Source organism: Neodiprion pinetum, chromosome 1 (genome assembly GCF_021155775.2).
Source record: "Neodiprion pinetum isolate iyNeoPine1 chromosome 1, iyNeoPine1.2, whole genome shotgun sequence".
Lineage (NCBI taxonomy): Eukaryota > Metazoa > Arthropoda > Insecta > Hymenoptera > Diprionidae > Neodiprion > Neodiprion pinetum.
In genome coordinates this window covers 12,260,370-12,285,394 of record NC_060232.1, presented here as the reverse complement: position 1 = coordinate 12,285,394, position 25,025 = coordinate 12,260,370, and the positions used below count along the sequence as shown (strand labels likewise).

General features: G+C 36.8%; 1 protein-coding gene and 1 long non-coding RNA gene across 6 annotated transcripts in view; one reads left to right on the top strand and one right to left on the bottom strand.

The window, feature by feature from the left end:
• REPTOR-BP (REPTOR-binding partner) overlaps positions 1 to 22,669 on the bottom strand; it is a 28,115-nt gene extending 5,446 nt beyond the window's left edge. For 2 of the 5 annotated variants that reach the window (XM_046615069.2, XM_046615075.2), the window contains exons 1-2: positions 22,476 to 22,667; positions 3,319 to 3,412 (exon numbers count right to left, since the gene is read on the bottom strand). In XM_046615069.2, coding sequence (XP_046471025.1) covers positions 3,319 to 3,412; positions 22,476 to 22,514 — 133 coding nt within the window. In that variant the 5' untranslated portion in view covers positions 22,515 to 22,667. Of the gene's footprint in view, positions 1 to 3,318; positions 3,413 to 18,748; positions 18,904 to 22,475 lie in introns of those variants that run through there. The other 3 variants (XM_046615063.2, XM_046615083.2, XM_046615093.2) reach the window with 3 other exon arrangements.
• On the top strand, positions 21,459 to 22,374 carry LOC124213631 (uncharacterized). Its single transcript, XR_006881921.2, has 2 exons — positions 21,459 to 21,749; positions 22,068 to 22,374. It is a non-coding gene; the product is annotated as an uncharacterized lncRNA (long non-coding RNA).
• Positions 22,670 to 25,025: the final 2,356 nt, after the last annotated feature.

Below are 25,025 nucleotides of genomic sequence, written 5' to 3'. Positions count from 1 at the left end.
TTGTTTTATTAAAGAAGTGTGTAGTGGGGAAATATGTTTATGATTGCCATGATTATTTCACACAATCGTACAGCTGCTATAGTTGGCAGTACGATTCCTCTACGAATGAAACTAGGAACCTGATGGGGCGTTTTACAGTTGTATGTTTTAATGTTGTTTCATATAACAACGCGATCTGTAATAAAGTCCAAACAGTTAAAAAGATGTAAAAAACACAACACAATTCTGGTGGTGAAATAACTGCGACGTTAACTTTTGGAACAAAGTTGAACAAACCTAGAACAATTTTGAACAATATTCAAAACATTAATTTTAGGAAAGTAGGCGGTTGACTTCATATTTAATTAGTGAGATGTAGAAGACTAAATAAATATTTTTACTTGTATGAAAAGATTGTGAAAATCCACAGTATTGAAGTTAGTGACGTTAACGTGATAAAGCATCGAAACAAAACTCGTTCATTTACTATTTTGAAAAGATTATGAGTACCTTTTCTTTTAATTATGCATTACCGATTTTCAAACAATCCTGAGGCTGGGAAGTAACTTTTTTTTTTTTTTTCTTCAATATGCATCGTTATATCAAAGTTACGAACTTCAACCTCGTGAAAATCCCCAGTTTTATTCTACCCCCGCTTGTGATTATACAAACTCTCTAAGAATGAGAACATTTCACAAATTATTGTGGGTAAATGACCTCCTGGCAATGTAGAGGGTGTTCTCACTTCTGGCTTTCACTACAGTGGGGAAAGAGTTCGACAGATTGCCTTGTCAAAACACCGGAAGGAACAGCACAAAAGTATAAATATTCATTGCGCGAGTGAAATTAATGCAGTAGAAATAGAAACGGAATGAAAATTGTGAAATTGCAGATTTTAGACCATAAGGATAATTACAAATCGGCACCAGGGTTTGCTTCTTCAGAGGAATTCATGTTCAGCCACGCGGCCGAACTTCAAAGCTTCTAACTCTGCCGACAGAATTTAGCCATTAGCACGGGTAATCCTCTGTGAAAAGTACTAATTAATGCAAAAGTAAGTTAAAGACTATGCAGCAGCGATGGAGTCGCTTACGTTAAGGGTAAGGCGAATTGTTACGCGAATCCTGACTATTGCCAACGAGTTTGTTCACCTAATCCTCTTGAAATTTCATGCGGAAGTACATTATTTAGGATTACAACTGAAGCGGGTCAATAAACTTCGTGTGCGTTAGTCGAATTTTCGAAATAATAATTGGACAAGCTTTTTTTGTACATCAACACTGCGATCTTTGATTCGTCATTTGACATTCAAATCATCGATTTCGTTTGAAATGTTCTTTTATCCGGAGCAATTTTTTTGAACTGAGTATCTTATTTGAAATTATTACACAACTTCAGATACCGGGTACATAACTTAGGATATGCTAATTAATATTCTGCTCTACCTAATCAGATATGTAACTATCGTTATGGTGGTCGATATATGTGGTTATACATTTGTGCGTCCAGTTCTATACAGTGATTTACTAAAATCGTCGGTTCCCGTTTTACCTAGTATCGAAACAATATCCCGAACAAATTTTACGTATTCAAGATCTAAAGCTGTTTGAACAAAGTACGGCGGAAGTTTTGATAGAATTTTGAATTTTTGTTTCTAGAGACCACGAATTGTAACGATATGTCAAAACAAGTAACTCATTTTTTTTTTAACCATAAAAGCGATATTCTTCTTGACAGTAAAGTGATGAAAGGTATTGTAAATATTTCAGTCTTCACAAACTGAAATCGCGAAAGTTATGAAATCTGCCCCCGATACGATACGAATCTTGTTTCACGGTGATAAAACCGCCCTTTCATATAAACTGACAAATGTCCTTTTGGTTGTTCTTTTTGAGAGGACGGGGTATCATCCGACATATCTTTTTACAGCGGATTGAAATTGTAGGATAATTTTATGAGCGGTGATTTTGACCTTTGGAATGGATTGATGACAGTGTGGAAAAAGGAAAAGGTTTGGAGACGCGAAGAAGTAAATTTATAACGAAAATCCCAGCGATAATGGCAAAAACGATGCTTTGTGAGATCTCAAAGAAAATTACGGGGTCGTTCTCTGTACAATAACTGCTACAAGGTAAGAGAATTCTAATTCACCGTATTTCATTATCAAGTACCCATAGGCCTGTATTTTTAATTTAGCATGGAATTCAGGTGTAGGCATTTAAAGAACATGAAAAATGTCAGCTTTCCCGTTGACAGATTATTATGATAAAAGTTCTACTGCATGCATTTCTAATTATTCTCGGACTTGATCTTCGGTGAAGTTTAGTAAACACGCTATTGTCAAATGAATGTATGATCCTGATTAAATATTTCCTCACTTGTCTGAAAATACTGAGATTTTAGTATCTTTCTGATCGAAGCAACTGAACTTGTACAGTTTTTCTTTCCTCTATTTTTTGTACCAACTTTAAATTCCCCGGACATCCGTTTTGGATATCCGGGGTCTGGCGTAGTTTTCACACAAATGTTATTGCAGATATAAATAATCTGCAAAGTGAAAGCTATACAAACCGAATGAAATTGATTTATCTAATGAGTAATCGATTCAGAGGTATTTTTTTGTTTTTTTCGGTTGAACTTCTCACCTTTTTTTCTACTCTCAAAGCACTATCGACTAGGAAGAGCTGTTAACTCGGGGTAAACTTCAATGTAAAGCCGAGCTCAGCTCTTGCGGTGGAGTTTCAAAGTTTAAAGCTTCGGCGCGCAGGATTACACCAAGATTTTCTTGTTTTGCGGAACGTGCTCTTCAGCATAATCAAATGATTATTATTCTTTTATTCATTCAGATTTTAAAGTCTGTTGAAAATAAATTATCAGACACGGTGTACGAATAGTCAAGTTGAAGATACAATGGATCGAGGGATAACATACGTATATATAGATTCAAAAAAGATAATGCTTCCTCGGCGGATTGTGAATTATTTCAGAAAATTATCATTTCGTATATTTTAAACGAGTGAAAATTAAACAGTTTGCTTCAAGTTTTCAAGATCAAAAGCTCTCACTTTGCAGATGCGTTAATTAATTCAAATTTTATTGAATTATACAAACAAAAAAAAAATAAGACACGATGTTGAAACAGGACCATATTTCAAATGACGGAGCTATAATTTGAAAGCCCATCGTTGCATATGCGTTTAATCGAAGTTCATATTATTTAAATTAGAATACTTCCGTAAATAATGCTAAATCATCCACAAGCAGTTTAAAAAATATTGAATCGGGTCGAAAATCGGTAATAAAAATGAGGCGTTCACAAGCAAAAGAGGATCCACGCACCGAGCTTCGCCTTCATATCTCCCTTGTCGGACGCCTTCCGGCCAGGCTTGCGTCCCCGCTTTCCGCCCTCTTTCCGATCGCCACGGGATCCGTCCTGAAATAATACGTAAAAATACAAGGGATGAGTAAACTGTGTGACCAGTTTTTTGAGTCTGAACTCCGATATCTAATATCGGAGTTGTGTGATACGAAAGGTATAGATTTGGAAGAATTGAAAAATTCGTATCATCTGTTCATTTTTTCGTGATTGCTGAAGTATCTTTTACAAGGTTCCTATAATTTTAAAATTATATTACGGGATGCGGTTGAATGTTTCCATAATTGAGTAAACGACGAATTCAAAATCCGTAGAGAGGTAAATTAGATCAATGAACACGAAGGATTTTGCTTAATGAACGGAAAAGCGCGGGAAGAACTTTGGGAAATGAAATTCTTTAGGGCAACATAAGACTAGAAGGTGATTATTATGGTCATCGTGGAAACAATATCAACACTGCCCTTATTCCTGCAAATCAGTAAGAATTTCGATTGTAAACATTTGGTCAATTTCGCAACTGTAGTTGCGAAGTAACACATGTTCAGGACATGAAATACAGATCAACAGTGTCGTCGATTCTCGTGGGGATGAATTAATATTATATGGGTGCATTAGAAGCTTGGATTCAGGTACGTGAGTCACAAAGAGTATAAAATCGTACGACAATATTTTCTGGTCTCGTATATCGCGTAAGCCGAAAGGATACGCAGAGCCTGCGGAGACCCTTAAGTGAAACATATGAGCTTGGTGTTATCTCTTGACTCCTGAGTAAGTATTCTTCATACATATATGTATGGATACGGAAACAAAGAAAGGTTTTCGAGCATTCAGGTTTCGAAGGCTCTCCTCAAGCGAAGGAGTTTCCGGTTCACGCTGTTCAAGTAATACTCCGCACGCAAAATATCCCACTTGAACAGTTCTGAACTAATTTTGAAATTTATTTCGATAAGTTCACAGTTCGTCGATTGGTACATCAATCTTTACGTTGCGCACCTCGAAAAGCTTGTTCATTGGTTTATAGTTTGTAAATTAGTTCCAAGTTAATTTACGGTTATTTGTAAATGTTTGATCGGTGTTAAGTAAGTTCAATTTCAATAAACAACAGGGAGGTGAAGGCATTCGGTAGATTTTGTAGAAATTGAGACATTTTGTGAATAATAGGTAAAGTTATTTACGAATTATATATCGCTGGTATCATCAAGTGTACTGGAAAAGTTCATTTGAATTCATTATTGAATTCAAGTCGCTCTACCTCTGTTGTAAAAATTCATCAGAGAGATTTTGGCAACTATAGTTTATCTAAAAGAAAAAGTCTTCCAGATGAGCAAAGACCTGGATTTGACCAGCTGAAAATTTCAGAAATTCACAAAACCAAGAAGAAAACATCTCAAACAAATCACCAATTCATGTTACGATAAATTGATAAGACTTTTCGTAACGAACTGAATAAATATATAACCGTACTAAAATAAAGTGGAAGATAAAAATTCGGGAGACTACACCTTCCATCGCAAACACCGGTGTCACGCCGGGGTCGCTGGAGACCCCGCATCAAAAATGAACTTTGGGTAAAGTAAACAGACCGGGGCTAAAAATAATAATTGTGTAAAAATGTATTTCCTACAAGAATTCGAATTTTCCCAAGCCAAGGACCTTGAGAAAATTAGCGACACGAACTCGGATGTACAGAAATAAATTATTCAAATGCTAATCAACAAGACTAATAAAATTAAATACAGAAGTTGAAGGAACATCGGAAAGAAACACAATCGTTGCAGCGATCGCTCGGATGATTGCAAAATCGAGGGTGGAATAATGGCACAGTTTTTGCCAGGTGTAACACGGTGAATACAGAAGCGCGAGAATAAGCAAAGGGTTCTAATCTGGTTCTGCAAGGTGAAGGCAAAGACGAACGGGGTACGGTCTGGCAATTAGGGCGTCACTGATTAGTTCCCGGTGTCCGGAACAGACGTCGACAGCGGATTACTTTTCCTCCGTAAAATATCCCCCGGTCCATTACCAGATTGTCAATCTTCTGCCAAGTGTATAACAACAGCATGTCTCACCCTATTAGTTATCGTAATGCGAAACGAAGCTCCAAAATTGTTGTAGTTACTTCGATCCGACGCCGACATTTTTGCTGCAGATATCAACGCCATGCCCAGAAATCATTCGAGCACTTGCTGTTAAGACTTCCGCAGGATCCGCAGTTCGTTATATTGCGCTTCATTGCTGGTTCAATGGCAATTTTTCACCTATGCACATATCCTCGATGGATATATCGATCGCAGCCAACGAGAAAATACGCAGGCTAGTAAATCTGAAACGCCAAGTCCCAAAAGTGCACTCGAATCAATGAGTACAAAAGAAGAAGGGGACTGGATGGGGTGAAACTCTTGCACACACAGGTACGTTTAGATATCGGTGAAACTTTCGCGAAGATTTCCCTGACGCGAATTTCGCTTCCCCGAGCCATCTACCACATTCAACTTTCTGTAACCTTGTAAAGGTTTTAGGTAATATTCGTAATTACTGAATATCGGTATAAATTTTCCTGAATAGACTGAGCACAGATTGTGAGCAGATTTAATGTTACGATTGTTCGTTTTGCGCAAAGGGTGCAAAAAATTAATGCCTCTGCACGGCACGTGATAGTAAACTCGAGTAGCACCCACTGGAGGTGTTGAAATTTTTCTTTGATCTTCTGCTTGGATATCAAGCACACGGAGGGAAAGGAATTCTTGAACAAACAAAAGGGATTTTGCTGGAGTCTGTTCGCTTCAATTTAGTATCCCTCATTTTTTTCCAAATACGATGATTTCAATTCAACAATTCCAATATAGTTAGTTTGTCGTCAGACATATCACAAGTGAAGAAAGCATGGTTTCGAGTCATCGCAATTGATATTAACGACAAATAAACCAAAACTATTGACGCATATTCAATTTATACTTCTATCCTGTAACATCAAGTTTTCGGGTTTCACCCGTTAAATGTCGCGTAAATCCGGCAAAATTTTGAGTCACCAGAATTTTGAATGATACAATGCGAAGAATACGTTTGTGAGTTTGATTAACTTTAATGTTCAGTCAATGCAAAAGATTTTTGTAAGAACAAATTTCATTACCTGCTTCGACCACTAAACTTTTTGACTCAACGAAACATGAATTAAAAGAAGCTCAATTTATTTTGCTACAACAGTTTCATATTTTTAAAAGAAAACGATCGAGGTGCATTCAATCCAATTTTTAGTCATTTCAGTCACACATTTTCTTGATACAATATTCACATTACGTCAAAACACTCACGCCGTGGTATCCTGAATAAATTAATAGTCAGCATGATCATTCAAAGGTCTGACTCAATTCAGTATCAAATTCTCGCAAGTATTTCATTAAATTGAGTAAATATTGCGTTCGCCAGATTTGTCTACAGCATTTAGTCGAATCAATCGAATACCACTTGACTCAAATAATCCTTCTCCTCCGTACGTATGAAAATATAGGCAAGACCATATTCGTAGCAGAAAATCGTTGTCCGAAATCCACTTCCATTTATCGGTTGTTGAACACTTGACCGAAATCGAGCAAATGAGAGCCAGTTGTGGGGGCTTCAGGTGAATCGACTGCATTAGTCGCAATTCGCGTATTCACCAACGCAAAAATAAACCTGTGCATAGTAGAAGAATATTTTTTTCCAACAGCCGTATTATCCGTAAATATTGCAACAATACAGGGTGAAGCTCAGCTTTGAGAAACGTTAAAATTTACAAAAGGCCTTCGGGGCATGTACTCGTTGAACGACTGCCGCGGCCGCTTTTATATCCCCGAGAATCTAAGGTTAACTTTTTTTTTAAAAACGTTATATGATCCAAGATGTAATCTGGAAAGATTGCACGCCTATAGATGTTCTCACCCGGCGGGTCGGTTATAAATGTGCAGGTGCCTTCACCTCACGGTGACAAAGTACAAGTTTTCATCCTGCTTCAGTTGCGCTCGTGTTTACCTTCTGCAACGTCTCAGACTCAATCCTATCTGATATTAAAATCTTTTCAAAATCTTTATCTTCCCACTTCGCGTTGCGGTTATACTCTTCGAGACCCTGCTATATTTCTATCACGAATCTGTACCCACACAGCTGTAGAACGTTAGGTGGCGTACCTGTGTTGCCGATGCTACACTGCAGCAAAAGCGAAAGGGGAAACAGATAGATTGCCAAACTCTTTTCCAATCTTTGGTCCCCAGGCACAGCTGACGGAGATCAAGAAGTCGTTACTCCGAAAAAAAAACAAAAAAAAAAAAACAGTATAAGATCTCAGGTTTCGCGACGCGAACCTGGTGCCGCGATGAAAGACACGATCGACGGCGTCACATTAGGGGTAATTTATAAACAAGCGTGGAGAGGGAGCGGAAGAATGTACGAGAAGAATATGAATGGTGGAAATTGACCGAAAACGAAGAAGGAAGCTTCGAATTTGGGTTGAGAAAAGGTAACGATCGTTACTTTTATTGAAGAAAATTTGGTATGATAATTTTCTCGGGCAATGCCCGGTCGATGGGAACAGTTTCGACTCGACTGACTTTCCAAGGACCCGTTCCACGCGTTGGACAGTATCCTGAGGCCAAACCGAAGGTCCTGAAATATGCAAAGTCACCCTAAATATTTCAAGAGATGTAAAAAATGTCTCTTCTTCCACTATGGGGGCCCGCCAGTGCCCCATTTTCGGTTTACGGTTATCTATTAGTTTCCTCGTGGTTCACGTTCAAGGTTTTCGAAGAGGAATACACGCCTCACTTACCAAGCACCACGAGCACCACCAACTACGTAAGCTATTCAGAAACTTGAAAAATTCGTCGGCTGTACCCTAAGGATCCACTTACCTGACAGCAGTACTGATTGGCCCTCGGAAATTTTCATCTTGAAATGGAATATACGTAGAAGTAGGTATTTTAATGACGGTTAAAGAATGCTTACATTCTTTTCGTGTACAGGGTGTGAAAAAATTATTAATCGCCGTTTTACCAGATGATTCTTCAGATCGTGAAAGATATTCCCCCGTAAAATTGATCTCGATTTTGACTATCAAGGTCAAATGGGATTAAAAAATTCTACACATCGAGAGGAACAAGAGTCGTCTCTGAGGAACCATGGATCACAAGCAACTGGTTCATATATAAAACTGTGTTTGTACACGTGAAAAATCGATAAATTTAGCAAAAAAATTACAAACCGACGTTCCACCTAATTGTGTAAATTATTTAGTGCATTCTCGTAACCTCTGGTCAATGAGACACGACATATCTGGTGAAAAAGCGTCTTTAAAACTGACAGAAAAAGGAACATAAAAACCCGAAGAATATCAGCGCCAACATCGCTGATCGATAAGAGTATTTAAATAATCTGTAGGAGATTTACACAGCATTATTTTCTCAATAAGAAGAAATGAAATTTGTTTAAATTTTCAGAAATTATAGGGCTGATGATCATGCTTGTGGGCTGACTAAGAAAAGTTCAAAAATTTAATGGAAACATTTGCAGCAGATTTTTACACGATTCGAAATTATCCTAAATCAGATATTTTTTTATCATCAATTCTTCAGATTTTTTTCGGTCAACGGACAGGCACAATCGTAAGCTGTGTCATTCAACACAGTTTAAAAAGATTTCATTTCCCAGGATGAGTAAGAATTGTGAAATACGATTTGTTAAATTAGATGGAGGTCGACATACCCCTAATCAAAACTATTAAAATTTTAGGTCAAATCGAGTGATTTTTGTACAGCACATTCATAACCTTGAAACACAATTCTGCTTACAGATTTTGACTTATTTAAATTTTAGTAATTCCTGGATTGGGATGAGTTGTAATCTAAACACCCTTGAATTAGTTGTAACATACTCAGAATTAATTCGTTTGATACTATATAGTCTCGAGACGTTACAAAATGTATTTTTCATTCTTTCATGTTGTTTTCAACCCTCAATTTCATTTGGTTTATTTAGTACATCGAATGGAGGAAAACTACTTTATTTCGTAAAAACAATCGACTGAATCAGACTTTTAAGCCAATTCTCAAAATATTTTAACATTTTTCAACGAGGTAACGAACATGATCATTGGAACCATGTGGTTCTTTCATGAAAGTCTGTGCCTTCTCCGTATCGCCGAGTAGGAAATAATTTTCAAAGTTACTTCTCATATTTTTGATTTCAAAATTGAACGCCGTAAAATAAACTTGTTGCAAAAAAGGACGCTACTTTCCAATTGAATGATGACGAATGTATATGATAGTCATCTCCTGCAAGTCCTTCTCTACAAAATTCATATTTATTACACGGTAAGAAGGAAACGAACCTTTAGTGTAAAAATTAGAATCGCACCTTCTTCCAATGGAAACCACAGCAAAAAGTTTTTCGTAAAAAAAATGAATCTTTTAAAAATATAAATCCCCGTTAAAAACTGATATGCTTTCAAGAAATTCAGAATTTCTTACATAGAAAACATTTTTCCTACACCTTTGCTTTTTCAAAAGTCAACCGTGTATGAAAAATAATTTGAAAAAAATGGAACAGTTGTGCACAGAATTGAGGAATTTTTTTTTTTTTTTTTTTAGGCCGAATAAAGACACTAAATTTTACAAATCATTACCTAGTGTCACGTAGCACAAGATATATGAGAATGATAAATAAATCAAATTTTCTTGTCATTATAAACAAAATCAATTAATACACCCAATGAGAAAACAAAAATCAGATTTAATTACCCCAGACAATCACAAACCAATTTTTATAATCCGCGAGCCGATATCAGATTAAGAAGTTTAATCCTGATGAATTGACATTGCTAAAACTTTGTTTCATAAAATCATATCGAAATTGAATCTGGATTTTTCAAGATTCCGTTAGCAGCGTAAGCCATGATTAAAATTGAGGGGGTTAGTATGAAAAGGGTATAAGTGACAGGTTTGAAAAATCTGAACTAAGCAGGGTTTCGTACACTTGAAACTGCCTTACGGCAGATAAACAATCGTTTGTGCCGGACGAACTTCTCGGTATTAAATTTCTAACCAGTTGTAAAACTGTAATGACGAAAAACATTCGTGTAAAAAAAGGTACAAGTGCAAGGCATTGCGAGTATAGTTCGATATATTAATCTAATGAACACAATATTGGGAATGAAATAGTATGACATTCCAATATATGAAATTGCTTCGAACCTTGCGGGAAATTTCGAAAGGATTAATAATTTCGAACGCCAATATTACAAATTAAGAAAACATGCACTTACACCCTTATTGCACCAATACACCGAATTGTTCATTTTCAGTAACGGCTGAAAATTTTTTACTCAACGGAAGACTTATCATCATATGCAGGAAAAATTGCATTCACGAGGATTATGCAAGAGAAGCGACTGGGAATTTCCGGTAATTCTCCAATGTACCCGTAGTAAAAGTAGAGTGAAAAATTGGATGAAACGAAAAACGAGAATGAGAAAGACAGCGAGAAAAGGAAAGAGATAAAGTGTGATAGAAAGAGAGCAACGAAAAAGTGGAGAAGGAAATTATATGCTACGTTAAGTTTTAAGCTTAAGGCAATTAAAATAATATTCTGTAATGGAATCACGTCCTCCGTAGTCAGAATAAGGACAAGAAGGACGTACGTACACCTGTGCGAGTAATTGTGTATGTAACAAAATATTATACACGTACAATCCAAGTCGGGTATAACGGAAGATACCAACGTTCGAGCACGTAGACCTTATAACGGTGAAAAAAATTTCGCTGCATTTAATATTGAGCTAACTAACCGGGTCAGGTAAAGCCTTTAATAATGAAAATTCACTGAGTGAAATTTCTTTTATATCGTTAAATTAAATAGCTCGACAGGATAAAAGATACGAGGGTTGATTTAAACGAGCCTGATTAAAAAATATTCTCGGAAACCGCTCGGGATGAGCCACATTTTTTTAAGAGACTCTGTGTACATGTATTTGGAAAGTTAATTTTTTTTTCGCAAATCCAAGTTTCGAGATGCTTCGTTGTTTGACAGCGTGAAAATAAATCAAATCTGAACGAGTGTACGTAGGATTTTTCACATCATTAACCTTACGATAAGTGTGAATTTTTGTCATGCAAATTGTAAAGCTATGACAACTTGTCTGATATTGTCAATCGGATTTTCTATAACATATGCTAAACTTTGAAGAAGGTTGAAGACGGCTGCAATTGGTTTTGTTGTTATTATTGTCATTGCTATCACTATTTTTATTATTATTGTTGCACAAGTTCGCTGAAGACGATGACAAGATCCTGGAAAACCTCACGTTAATAAATTTTAATAAGAAGTTGATGCGTATTTTTCATGAATTTCAGGGAGTTCGTTTGTAAGCAAATTAAATTCAAATGTCATCATTTTTTTATGTCGGAATTCCTTCCCCAACAAGAACACACGCGCAATGTTTTAGAATTATCATAACTACAACGTTTCCTTAATTTTAAAAAAATTTTCCATGCTTTTATTATTTTTAATATACCTGTTGTGATTTATTAAGGTAGGACTCTGGTGAAATTTCGATAATATCGAGTTTTTCGTTTTTAAAATGACTAAAAAAGATTAGATCAAAAATTCCTTCCAGAAAAATTTGGATTATGGTAGTAAGTATCCTGAAAAAAAAAAAAAAACAATCTTCTGTAATGAAAGTTCCTTGCGTATAAACTTTCTTCACAGAAGATTGACATTTTTTGTACGAATTGAACAAAATTTTTCACGGAAATGAATCGTTCTGCGTTATTTTGGCTATCGTATTCCTTCAAATATCTGTGTAATAGATTTTTATTTGAGTCCACCTTTATCTCTCGAACAAAGGCAAATGCATTATTTGAATCATGATTGTAGGCAATGCTTGATTCTTACACGACTTTCGTCAATTAAAAAAGCAAACGTATGATCAGATCATCAAGTCTACCCGTTCATTAGTCACGCAATCATGAATGGATCCGTGTCATTATTTTTTCAATACGTTACGATTATAAACTAAGTCATTTTTCAATTCTGACTTCAATGATATTGCATTTCATGCAGGATATATATAGTAACATACAATATTAAATTTACATCAGGTTATTTTTTCACTGAACTTGACAGAAAGATATAAAAATGTATTTGTAGAACTACACTGTACATTTACAAAACCAACAGTGGCTGCATCTTCAAATCAGATTCGTCAGAATATAAACTTTGGTACTTTTTCTGAGACGTATTAAATCAGTTTTCACTTTCGAATGGAAAAGCGTGACAAACCCACAAAGGCCAAGTTAGCAACGGACTGACAAGTCAAATGTAATACTGTACATAAACGTTAAATATCACGGTTGCTTTTCCACAGTGTTTGATAGTGATAAACAAATTTACGCAGAAAATGCAAAAAGTTGTACATCGATTTTCGTGAGTAACATGATCAACCCTCAAAATGTTAACGTGCTTCAACAAAAATTGCGCGATGAAACACGTATAATCAGTCAGTTCAACGACATTTTTAACACTGAAATACTATTAAAAAAAAAAAAAAAAAACATCTAATTGTTCGAATCACGTGCATCTTAAAATCTTTCTTTTATTGTCAATTGCCAACTAATTCGATGACGTCGTTCAAGAACCATAAGTTGTCTAGAAAGTAACTCAATATCGTCATGCGTCATAAAACTCGGTGTAGACTCCTCGATAGATTGAAATTCATGTAATCTACAACAAAACTGTGTGTGAGATTAGAATGGAAAAGATTAATAACACATGTAGCCATTTTTGTACTCCCAGATGAGTCTTGAATTCTACGATAATTTGGTACTCTGGGAACTATTTTAAAATCGATATTTTTTACAGTAACCAAACTCATCTTGTCTGAGTCACGACTCGATATCTTATTCTTCGCCATCAGTCCCAAAAACGCCGCTGACTGAATTATCAAGAATATCCTCTGCGTATATTATTTCAAACGGAAACGGTGAGATCCGATTTTTTCCGACGAGTTTTACAGGGGAATACTCGATTTAAAAAAAAGTCGTGGCTGACCCTTGCAATACGTTATACTCAATTGATTGAGCAGAGCGAAAAAATCGAGAGGGGTTAAGAAAAATGGCATCGTTTAGTTTGATTTGATACGGAATGCTTTATATTTTGATGAAATCGGGTTTACAGTAAAATACATTGTCCCAGGCGATACAATAAAAAAATATAATAATTCCTGCAGTTGGTCGAACAGTTGGCACATTGACCTTTTTCTTATCGACAGTATTTGTTACCGGTACAGAATACCAACAAAAACCCGATACGCAGGTTGGCAAAGCAGGAATCAAACGTAACGACAGGATTAAATGTGGATGAAAAAAGGTACCGGGTACAAAATACGTCAAATCTATGGCCCCTAATAAAATTGACTCAACTTTAGAGTTTGATCATAAAATATCAAACTCTGGTCTTAAAACAGTCAACTCCTGTGCATTGGTATGGTAGATAATTGTTTTATCGTCGGCGTCCGTAGGGTTACTCGGATTATAATCGTCACGCCAACGTTTGGTCTTTTATAATCACCCTCTCGAAAGTTGAGTGAATTTTATTAGGGGCCATCAAAATACAAGTTGCTTCGTGGTCTGATCGGAAAGTGACATTTGTATTTGCTGCTTAAAATTTGCAACGAAGTATCGGAGACATTTCCGAGATTCCGAAATATTATGCGTGTTTCTGTTTATTTTTATGTGAAAACAGTTTGAAAAAGTTATCCTACAGGTAACGAATCGAGATTTATGGGAGCGAGACGTACATTTTACGATACGAAATCCACAGCCATACGATATAAGTGAAAATATTCCCTCACGGTTTGGCATTGCTGGTACCATATTATACATATGCACGTGTATTATACGAATTCTGTTGAAGCTGCTCTATGGAAATAGTAGGTAGCAGATAGCTTGGGAATCCTGGGAGACCACTAGGCTGCAAATTGCTTTCGCACATACGAAGCGTAGCGCATAATTGACCCACGAGGAACAAACTCACAGTGTCGGTGAGAAATTGTCTCTCAGGTCAAAAGCGTTCTAATTTCAACTCTCAGATTTGACTGGAAAATTTTTTAGAGCAATTATTTTCAACGTAAAATTTCATCCGAAACTACGTTTTTCTGTACTCGTTGATTGCGACTGATTGATTATCAAAAATTTCTAAAGATCACCAGTAATCAATTGATGAAACATTTTTTAAAGATGACTCACTTCAAATTAAATATTGCCATGACATAAAATGTTTATTTTGACTCACAAACTCTCATCGTCAACATTGACGGTAAATTTTCGAATGGAAATACAAGATTTGAGATTGACAAAATCAAACCATTCGTGATTTCGATGGTCTTTCGTTGAAAATAGAACTAGCCAAAAATACTAAAATTTACACCCCGTCGATACAGGGCGCATTTTTCTTGTTTCAATATTCATTTTTGAATTGGGGTTTTTTGAAATGAAACTGACTATTGCTCGGAGAATTTCCAAATATTACAGTTGAATTTATTTTCGATAATCCTAATTGTAATTGCGCGCACTCAATTCGAACCAAAATAACAAAAACGTGATGTGTGAAATGAAAATTGAAACATACATGTTTTTCGACATAATTTTACTCCTGTGATGCACTTTTTAGTGAATATTATCCAACTTGGTTAGACAAAGTTGAAATTAAAAATGTCAAGAGTAAATTTGACTTTGGTTTATTTGGAAATTCTAGATGCTAAATTTACGTTCATTTCAGAACATCCTAATCAAAAAAAAAAATCAATACCAAGTCAAGAAAAATTTGTTCCGTATTGATTCAGGTGTAAAAATTTTCGATTTAAAAATGAAAAAAGTTCATAATAAAAGACGGTGTATTTTGGGAATCCGCAATTTTGTTCAATTTTGAAAACATACCGTCATTGTTTGCGGTAGTTCAAATTTTTCATAAACTCTGAGTAGAAATGAACATTTTATATCCAGGGAATTTGTATCTCAAAGCCGTCGTCGTTATGAAGAAAATCATCACAAGTTGATAACTGGTAATACTTCGAAATCAACGATAATTTATTATCCAGAATATATATAGGTACAAAAATAAAAAATGCTTTGGAATATAGTTTTGCTTTGATAAAATAAAGAGAAAGAATTTTTAAGGCAAATCTAAAATTCGAAATTCGGCCAGATATAATCGTGTAATGTCATGTAGTACACGGCGGATTCCACAGGGAACTGCAAGACCGGCAAAGTTTCAAACTGTTTCTGCGAAAGCTCAGAGAAGGTATCACATAATTTAATCAATGTAGTTCGTCACTCTGGACTAAAGCAAGGAACGAATATACCAAGAGCTATATCGCGCAAGCTGAGGAAATTAAACACGATCGAATTATCGGTATTTCGTCATTCGTGAAACATTTTTGAGCATTTCATCTTTCAATCGTGTGAGATGTAAACAGACTAAAAGTACCCTAGCCGTCAAATTCATCGAACAAAGTAAACAACGTATGAAGAAATATCATAAAAAGTAATGAAAAATGTGTGCACAAGATTTTCTCGAGTTACCCTGAACGGCGACATGAAATGGATGAATCTTATTATTGAAAATCAAATAGATAAAAATTCAAAAAATGTGTTCAAGTTAGCAGCGAAAAAATTGAATTATTTTGCATCGTATGGTGCGGGGGTGTCAGTTATAGAATCATTGCCTAGGCCTACACATCACTGAAACGAAAAAACCATATAAATCGTTATCCTACAATTGTTGGTAATTTGCGTTTGCCAATAACTCGACCATTGATTTTACGCAAAATGTTTGTCATGGGCAAAACACGTGATTTGCAAAATCTCGCAAAATTACAGCTTAGACTAACCATGGAACCCTCTTAAAAAACCGTTGGAGTTTGGATCGATCCTTAACTATGCACAATTCTACGGAAAATTTCGACAATGGGTTCTTGATTACATTGCACATCTCTTACACGTTATAACGATTATTGTAATGATGAAATGCGTTGCAAACGAGTTGGAAAGTTTTCTCTTTAATATCCTCGCTTTTGGTTCATCAAGGATTGTAGATATATCAAAAAAATCATTATCATCCACAGGAAGGTTTAACCGTTTTCGCTTATCTTTTGCCAATCACAATGCGTATATGTTTTATCAAATTATCCAATTCTTATGGGAACAATCATACTTTTATAACGTCCAAAAATTAAGGCATTGGCCGTGTGTGACGGAGATTCCGAATTACCAAGTGCCGCATCTCACTACATCAACCGAATAATAAAATATTGAGCCATTGATGTTGAAAAATACACTGCGGACTAAATTTCGATAATTAATTCGTTTGAGAACAAAATTCATAGTCAACCACAATCAGGTAGGTAGACCAATTTGTATTGCACTGCATGTTATAAATTCAAAATAGGGTTGACAAATCCCGTACATTTGTCAACGTCCGATTGTGATTTTTAATTATTTTCTGCGAATTTTACTCTTCGTACTCTATAAATTCAAAACTGACCTCATCAAGAGAAAATCTGGCTTCCTATAAGTAAACCGAAAAATCAATACGGAGTTGTACAAAGAAAGAATTGGAAAGAATGACGCATTAAAAATGATAATAATCATGTTAACGAACACCCGGCTCATAGCAGACACACGTGTATCCGGTATTTGCGTAGGTTATTCACCATTGATAGTGAAGACGAAGTTAGTCACGTTACTCCAACAATGCATGTTTAGCAAAGATCGTAACTTCGCTCCTTGAGATCGTCCGAAATTTGTCAAGCCATTATAAACAAATTACATTCATAATTTTGAAAGCTAACTTCTTGAAGTTCATTCAGAAATTACACGGCAATGATTTTTTCTTCATGTTTCGTTATCTCAACGTTACTGACTTCAACGCTGTCCATACACGTACATGTATGAATAATATAGGTATACTAGCTCCTAACTCAAGCTGTACACACGTAAAGTGCCGCACATAGCTCAGCTACGTTACGGAACGTGACCGGCTATGATAACAACAAACATAACGAATAGTAAAATAAGCGTTGCATGTACTTGTAATATGTTATACATCATATATACAATAGTCGACAAGTATAATTTTATCCGTAGTGAAAAAAAAGATTTGCTTTTTGGTATGCAACGGTAGGAAGTGAAGTATAATGTTTTTTTCACATTCAATGGTTTGAAAAACGTTAACGGTAAATAAAAAATAACTGAGGGGTGTGATTCGAGAAGCCGAATGCTCATCGCACGTTGGACGTAATACGAAAACTGTAAACCTACAAACATATCGCAGTTGTTATCAAAACGGTTGATGAGATAAGAAAATCAATGTCAACCGACCGACAAATTTCTTTTGGTAACCATCCCAAATTGAAGCTGAGGTGGTTGTACAAAAAGAGGCCACACTATGGGGAAATTTTACTCATAAAATAACTAAAGTCATTACACATTTAAGATAAACGTACGGAAAATGAATTTGTTGAATTTACCAAATATAGCAAGGGAATTTTCCTTTTTTTTTTCCTTATTCTAAAAAATGTCATTTGATCCAGGAAAAAGTGGTTCTGTTCATCAAGTGAAGCCACATTCATTCAGATGAAAAAAAAAAATTTATTCCATTCGATCACCGTTCTTGTTATAACTCCAATAAAAATTTGCTTAGAGAAATACGAAAGAAATTCAGTACTTTGTTATTACCTATATGGAGTACTCGACAAGTGTTATTATTTACTCAATATCGTTGTGCGCTCTTTTTTCTACCACCTGGATGAACCGATTATGCAACGAAAAACTGCATACCGACATCTATCGCGTCCGCTGTCGGTGCTGCGTTGAACGAGCGATTATAGAATAAATTTTAAATCAGGTCAGGGACGTCGCGGTGGGGCGGATTTAAGCAGCGCGTAGATACCGTAAACGGATTTGTCCAAGCCAGTGCGTCTCACGGTCTACGCAGAGAGCGAGGGGATTTAGCCTGCTAAGGAATAACACAAACCATAAATGAAACTCGTCTCCGACCCAGTTTTAGGCCGTGTTGGAGACTCGCAAACGTCGAGAGGCAATTGCCCGCGGATTTATCGCACGCAAAGTGAAAGAAAAGCAAAGAAGAAAAAAGCAAAAAGAAAAGCTCTGAGGAGGGCGAGGGTTATTGACAGCGTCAGTTAAGGGGCCGGTGCCCTCGAGATGGGCGCTGCACGATCGCAGGAGCGTAACGATTCGGTTGAGAATCGAAGCCACCCTCGGGGGCGACCGTCACCCTCAGGGTTACCCCCTGCTGCATCACGAACGCCGCCGCTCTAAGTTACGAGTTGTGCGGTAAAAAGAAAAGACTTACCAATGCTCCGCGTCGTACCGAGGCTCGCCAACTGCGCAGTTGAAACGAAAGGCTAGAGCGAGAACCACCGTTGACGGAAGCCGGCAGAAACGGTTGCGACCGTCGCGCGCTCTAACGTCGAAATGCGCGCGTGTAGACACGCGTGTTCACGCAATAACCGCCGTGCCACGACGCCGCCCGCGAGGAAAGCGGGAAACGATTCGAACGGCGTTCGAAATTTCTACCGAATCCAGGGAAACTAACCGACGCAGCGCTCGATAATCTGCTTTATCAGGGAACGATTCCTGCTATTCTTTTTCGAATGTATTTCACGTGTGCACGCGCAGATGCATTTTGGCAGCCGGGCAACGGCTGCTCTGGAAAAATTTGTCGCTTTGATTAGCGCCGTTCGCTTTAAAGTTACAATATTAGCATAGAATGTCTTTACTTGAGTAGAGAAACACTTTTTGGCCGATTTTGAGACGTTTTGAACATGTTTCAGATATTCGAGTTTTTTTTTTCTCTCTTCGTAATTTGCGTTTTCCTCGCAACGCGAGAATAATTCTAAAAAATGTTACCCCCGATTTCATATGCTTGACGGTTATTTAATAGGCGGTGTAATTTCGAGAAAATCGTAAAAAACGAAAATCGAGGTTGTACACTATGGTGTATAAGAATTAATGGGTTAAACTATGTGAAGAACCTTTTTTGGGTGTTTTCAAATAAACCCGCTAAAATTTAATTTTATGCTAATTTAGGGGAATACAAATTTTCAGGATTTATAGTTTTTTCGCAACGATGTTAAATCAAAATAGTAAAGCGAGGTAGTAGACACTATTTTTTTGGTCAATATTATATTGTTACAAAGGGTGAAATCACCCGTTTTGTCCCCTTTTAAATGATCTAGTAGTCATCATAGATAAAAGACGTTTATAAACCTCTTATGTCTTTAAAAAGAATAAGGTTGCTGCGTCAACCGACATTATTGTAAAAAGCAGTCAGTCTCTAGACTTTAAAAAGAGAACTTCGTGTCCAAATACATCTATTTTCTTTCTAAAATATTCCTTGTTCGTGAGACTTCTTTGGCTCGGCGTTCGCTTAAATCGCACAGAGAACTCTTTGGCTCGGCGTTCGCTTAAATCGCACAGAGAACTCTGATTCTCTTAGACCTTTCTTAATTTCCCCCGTTGTTACAATATTAATCGCATTCATATTAAATTGAAAAAAATTACCTAAGAATTATTTTCAAGTCTGATTTTTAACTAATCAATCAATAGGTTGTCTATTTACTTGAAAATAATTAATTTTTATCAATCTCATCAACACTTTCGTGATTGAACTGCGCATTTATGAGACAAAGATTCCGATAATTGTTCTAATGTCGGAGCATTAATTCAAATTTGATCGCATTCAGTAAATTTGCTAACAATTCATAACAGATAGAAACATTTTAATTAGATTAACAATAATTTGGACTGCGTTGAGGCGTATTTCAAAAAGAATTCTTCGAAGGATATTTTTAATTTAAAAATTGACGAACATTTGAGATTGGAAAACGTTTATTATCAGACAAAATTCATTATTACCAACACATTTTTACTCAAAAACGATTGGATATAAAAAAAATATTCATTATTAAATAAATTATTTTACTATACAATATTAAATTATTAAATAAATCGGGCACAGGAGAACAAATTTGAACTCACTGGTTATGAGAGAAATTAATGACAACAGAGTCAGGGCGGCTAGGTGGTCTAGTGGAGTAAGTCTCCGGTAAAGCATCGCTAGATTCCAGGTTCGATTCCTGGCTCCGTCTTTAATTTTTCAAATTCACCAGTTGTTCAAATTTACGTATTCTCAAAAAAAATATTCATTTGTAGTAGTTTACCAGGTTTGGTGCAATCATATTTATCAACTTTATACTTCCTTCTCTTTCAATACACATCGAACGTGACTATAATTCATGACACAATGAAGCTAACGTACTTTTACTGAATACTGAAAATTTGAGAAATCGAACTTCTAAATTACCATAAAATTTATTTTTAAAAGTATCACCATAGTACCCAATTCACACTGACATATAGCGTCGTATCCTGTTCTTTGGCTACGCGCGTCACGTACAAAATTGCGTTGCAGTTGCATGCATTTGAGTAAGATGAATGCATCAAAATCGATAGACCTGCATGACATACATAATGTACGGACACGAGCTGTTCGGCAGATTATCAGTGACTATCGGCAATCTCTACGAGGCCTATATTGAGTCGTCTCCATTATTGTTTCATTCTATTTTACGCAGTTTTATTCATAGCCACATTCATCGAGTACGATACTGAAAATTCGTGTTCTGATTTCATTATAAACTGTACCTTCAGATTTTGAAAAATCTAAAACTACATGTGGGTTTCAATCCTTTTTACGAAATGAGAAAATGAACCCAAAATTCCTATCGACATAAAAAATCATATGATGGTAAATAGAATGTAATAATTATCAACACTTCTTGATGTCAGAAGTCAACGATCCCATTATTCCAACACTATTTTAAAGCTGACCGCCTTTCTACAAAAATGTTATACGCAGATAAAGAAACCCGAGTCTTATCTGTTCTCGTTCTATAATTAGAATAGTAACATGCGTCTATGGGTTGAACGAAATAATATTTAGTTTTAAATTGTCCGAATCAATATTTTCAGTTCATACAATACCGTGCACTCAAATCACTCGTTCGTCTATTAGTTTAGCTCTGAGTTTCAAGAGGAGCTGAAATATTTAATTGCAAGTTAGATCTAACGGAACTCATAAACAATGTAATTTGTCATCAATCAGAGTAAACCTGTTGTTGTGCGAATGAAGGAATCGTCAGAATGTTCGGCATTCTGACGGTCATAACATATAATTCCTGTACAACACGCTCATAGCTATCGATTCGGTATTTTATGCCTGTATCTGTCACGAACTTGACAAATAATAACTTGGAAAGGAATGAAGCGCCGCGAGCATCATCGTCCGATGAGTAAGTAATGAGCATACCAAACCACGTGACACTCTCACCTAAAATCACGTTGAAGTTAGCAACGGTATCGTAACGATTCGTGCGGAGGAAAAACCGATATCTCGCAATTTCAAACTGTTTGAAATTCAGTAAACCGTAATAAAACGAAATCTACTCGTATCTTGCAATTCTATTTCTTTCAAAATCACAGTAAGAATAAGAAAACAGTGATTTTTTTCTCAACGTTTCGCTACGACAAAGTTACTAACTTATACAGAATACAGAAATAACGAAGCGGTCCACCAGCGACAACTATCGGCAAAAATGTAAATTTTATAGTTTGGCAAGTGGACGACAGGTGCTAGAATGCGCAAGGAGGAAGGGGCGGGAGAGAGGGAGGGGGGAGCCAGACGGATCTATGGAGCCAACCGACGAAAAACATCACCCCCCTGCATTTTCCCTCCGCCGCGCGTCACCCCTTACCTGACGTACGAAGTGACAGACACACGCCCTTTGTCTACACCGATTTGCTCGATACGAAAATACAGAAAAATAAGTTTGCGCGAGTTCGATTAACCTGTTTTTTAAGAAACGAATTGTACCGAAGGACAACTGTCGTCATTGATTAAATTAGGAGTTATTTTTGTCCCGGTTTGTGGTCTTTTTTTTTCTCCTGCTGATTTTTCGCAACTTTTTGCAATACATGCTGACCTGCTGTCAGCACGATGTTTAACTCTAACTACTCACCAACTCGTTTTCGACGGTGCACATACGTTCAACTTCCATTTTTCAAATCGCAGGTCCAAAAGTATTAGTTATTTGTCGCAAGATAAAACTTTATCACTTTTTGTCAACAGCCTATTGCTCTGGTTCCTTCAGACACTGGAGAGACAACGTGTGTATGTTTACAAACACCGCAAGGTCATGCAGCTGGTTCTCGGTCTTTCAGTCGAATACGTTACGTCATGCAGCGCTGCTGGCGGTTGACAAGAATGCTTACTACTTTATTCCATGACGCGCATTGATCACGTGGCTCCCGTGTCATCAAGCGTCGATAAATGTCCATCCGTCTTCGTCTCTCTTACTTTCTTCCCACGTTTGATGCAGGGTGACACCATTCCCTAGAGTGTTTGCTATTTAGATCTCATAATAACGGGCTTGTAGCAGTGAGAAACATCGTTGCGAGACCGCTTTGCGGTCGATCGGTAGACGCACCGTCGATATTACCGACAGCTGCTTCGCAACCGCGTTTTAGGCATAACTGTTTCTTTTGCAACGTACATTCCGCCCTCGGTCTTTCAGGTATCTTGTCGTTAGCTCTCCAGCCGCTAGCGCTACCATGGTGGACTACAAGCAACTTAAATAATCGAAAAGTTCTTGCGAGCACCAGCAAAGAAATGTACTAGATTCTTTTATATTACAAAGATCTACGGAGCATTTGCGATTATTCAAGAACACATTAGGTGCAGCGCTCACGTCCATTCTGTCATACAGCTTGTCAGCTTTCGTTCACTTTTTATAGGCATGATGATTGACCTGTCATTACTTTCAACTTTGGGTTCTACAGATGCATTTAAGCACAACGACGCGTCAACTATCAAACTGACACCACAGACAGTACAGCGCAACGACGATGCCATCACGGGAAAAACCCTAAACTTTGGTATGAATTCGTACCCTAAACTCATAGATAATGCTAAATCCCCGTAAGAAAAAAGTTGAGGGTACGAATTTACACCCAAGTCGAGGGTTTTTTTTTCCGCGAGGGTGACAAAACACGGTTATATTCACATCTGTTACATTCATACACGTATAATAGTGATCAGAGATTAACGTGAACTTATTTTTGCTTTGCGTTTCAATGTGGAAACGAATCCTCAAAATTTTACATTACTTTCGACATCAATACTTAATTTATCGACGAACAAAACGTCTGATAACCCGGAATTTCGGGACACTCCAAGTGAATGAAATTTCAAGCGATTCGTGGATATTTTTCGCTGATCAATGAAATGTTCGCAATCATTTGCATGGCGATTTCAAAAATGCGGTTATATTCTTTGAACCAACTGTCAAACTGACACATCACACACCGACCAATCAGTGAATGTATAAAATGCCAACAATGTGCTCGATATATTTCAAGAACTTGGAGATTCGATCTTCACATTAACCTTTTAGGAGAGAACGCACTCGCGCGCCGCATTCATCAACTTTTCATCGCAAGACGAATCTGAACGGGTTGGAAAAAACTGTAGAGATTGAGAAAATAGTATAATCTGAACGGTGAAATGGCACGCAAAGTTCCAGCGCTGACACAATCCGCAATTCTAGAAGAGGTTGTTCAGTATGAGGAGAATACGCTATAACTTCGAAACTGTTTGATAAGATAAAAATCTAATGGCCGAAGCCAAGAATTCTTGCTCCTCGAGACGGGTTCGCCGGGCAAAATGTGGTACCTGATAATTTTGTAGCAAAATAGAATAACTTTAGTCACCTGAGACTTCGCATTCTGTGTTTAAGAATCAGATAGGATAGAACGGGACACAGTTTATATTTTATCCAAAAACTGCGTAAACCTTCTTCCAGTTTTAAGCCATTTTCGACCGTTTCATTGAAAACACTTACTTTTCACGCATATCGTAGGATATGTGATTTCAATCACGAGTAAACAAACGTTTGCCGGAAACGGAGTTTCAGTTTATTCAAATTTGTAATCATCAACGCAGTCTTACTATGGGCGGACTAAATTTCTATGATTGCTCACCTCGTAAAATATAACGAGGTAAAAACCATTACAAATAATCACTTATAAACCAAAAAATGTATCATGGTTCACCGCAATTTTTGAACATTTCTATCAGACAATCGCGTTCGTCAGCATCAAAGCGGTTGCGATCAATCAGTGGTTCAACAAAATTGAGCAGGGTTTCGTTGACTATGATTTGTCTGTTCAAAGGACAACACGCTCATCGTTTGCCACGGACTTTTCAATAACGCGGACAGACCTTTTCCTAAGATACCAGAAAAAATCAAAATAAAATACGCTACAGCATATCAGAGCATCCAAAGTAATACGCAGACTGAATACTTAAGGATAATAATGATGAAAAATTAAGAAATGTATCTAGCTGTTGCAACTAGGATACTCGTGCCGTTCATCACGATAACTATAGGACAAAGAACCTGCTGTTTTGGAAGCGGCGCACAATGACCAATAATCGCATCGATATACCCAGCTCTCGTTCCTGGCGTCCACGTATCTATTACTGGGTTGATAAAGAAATGCGAAAAATG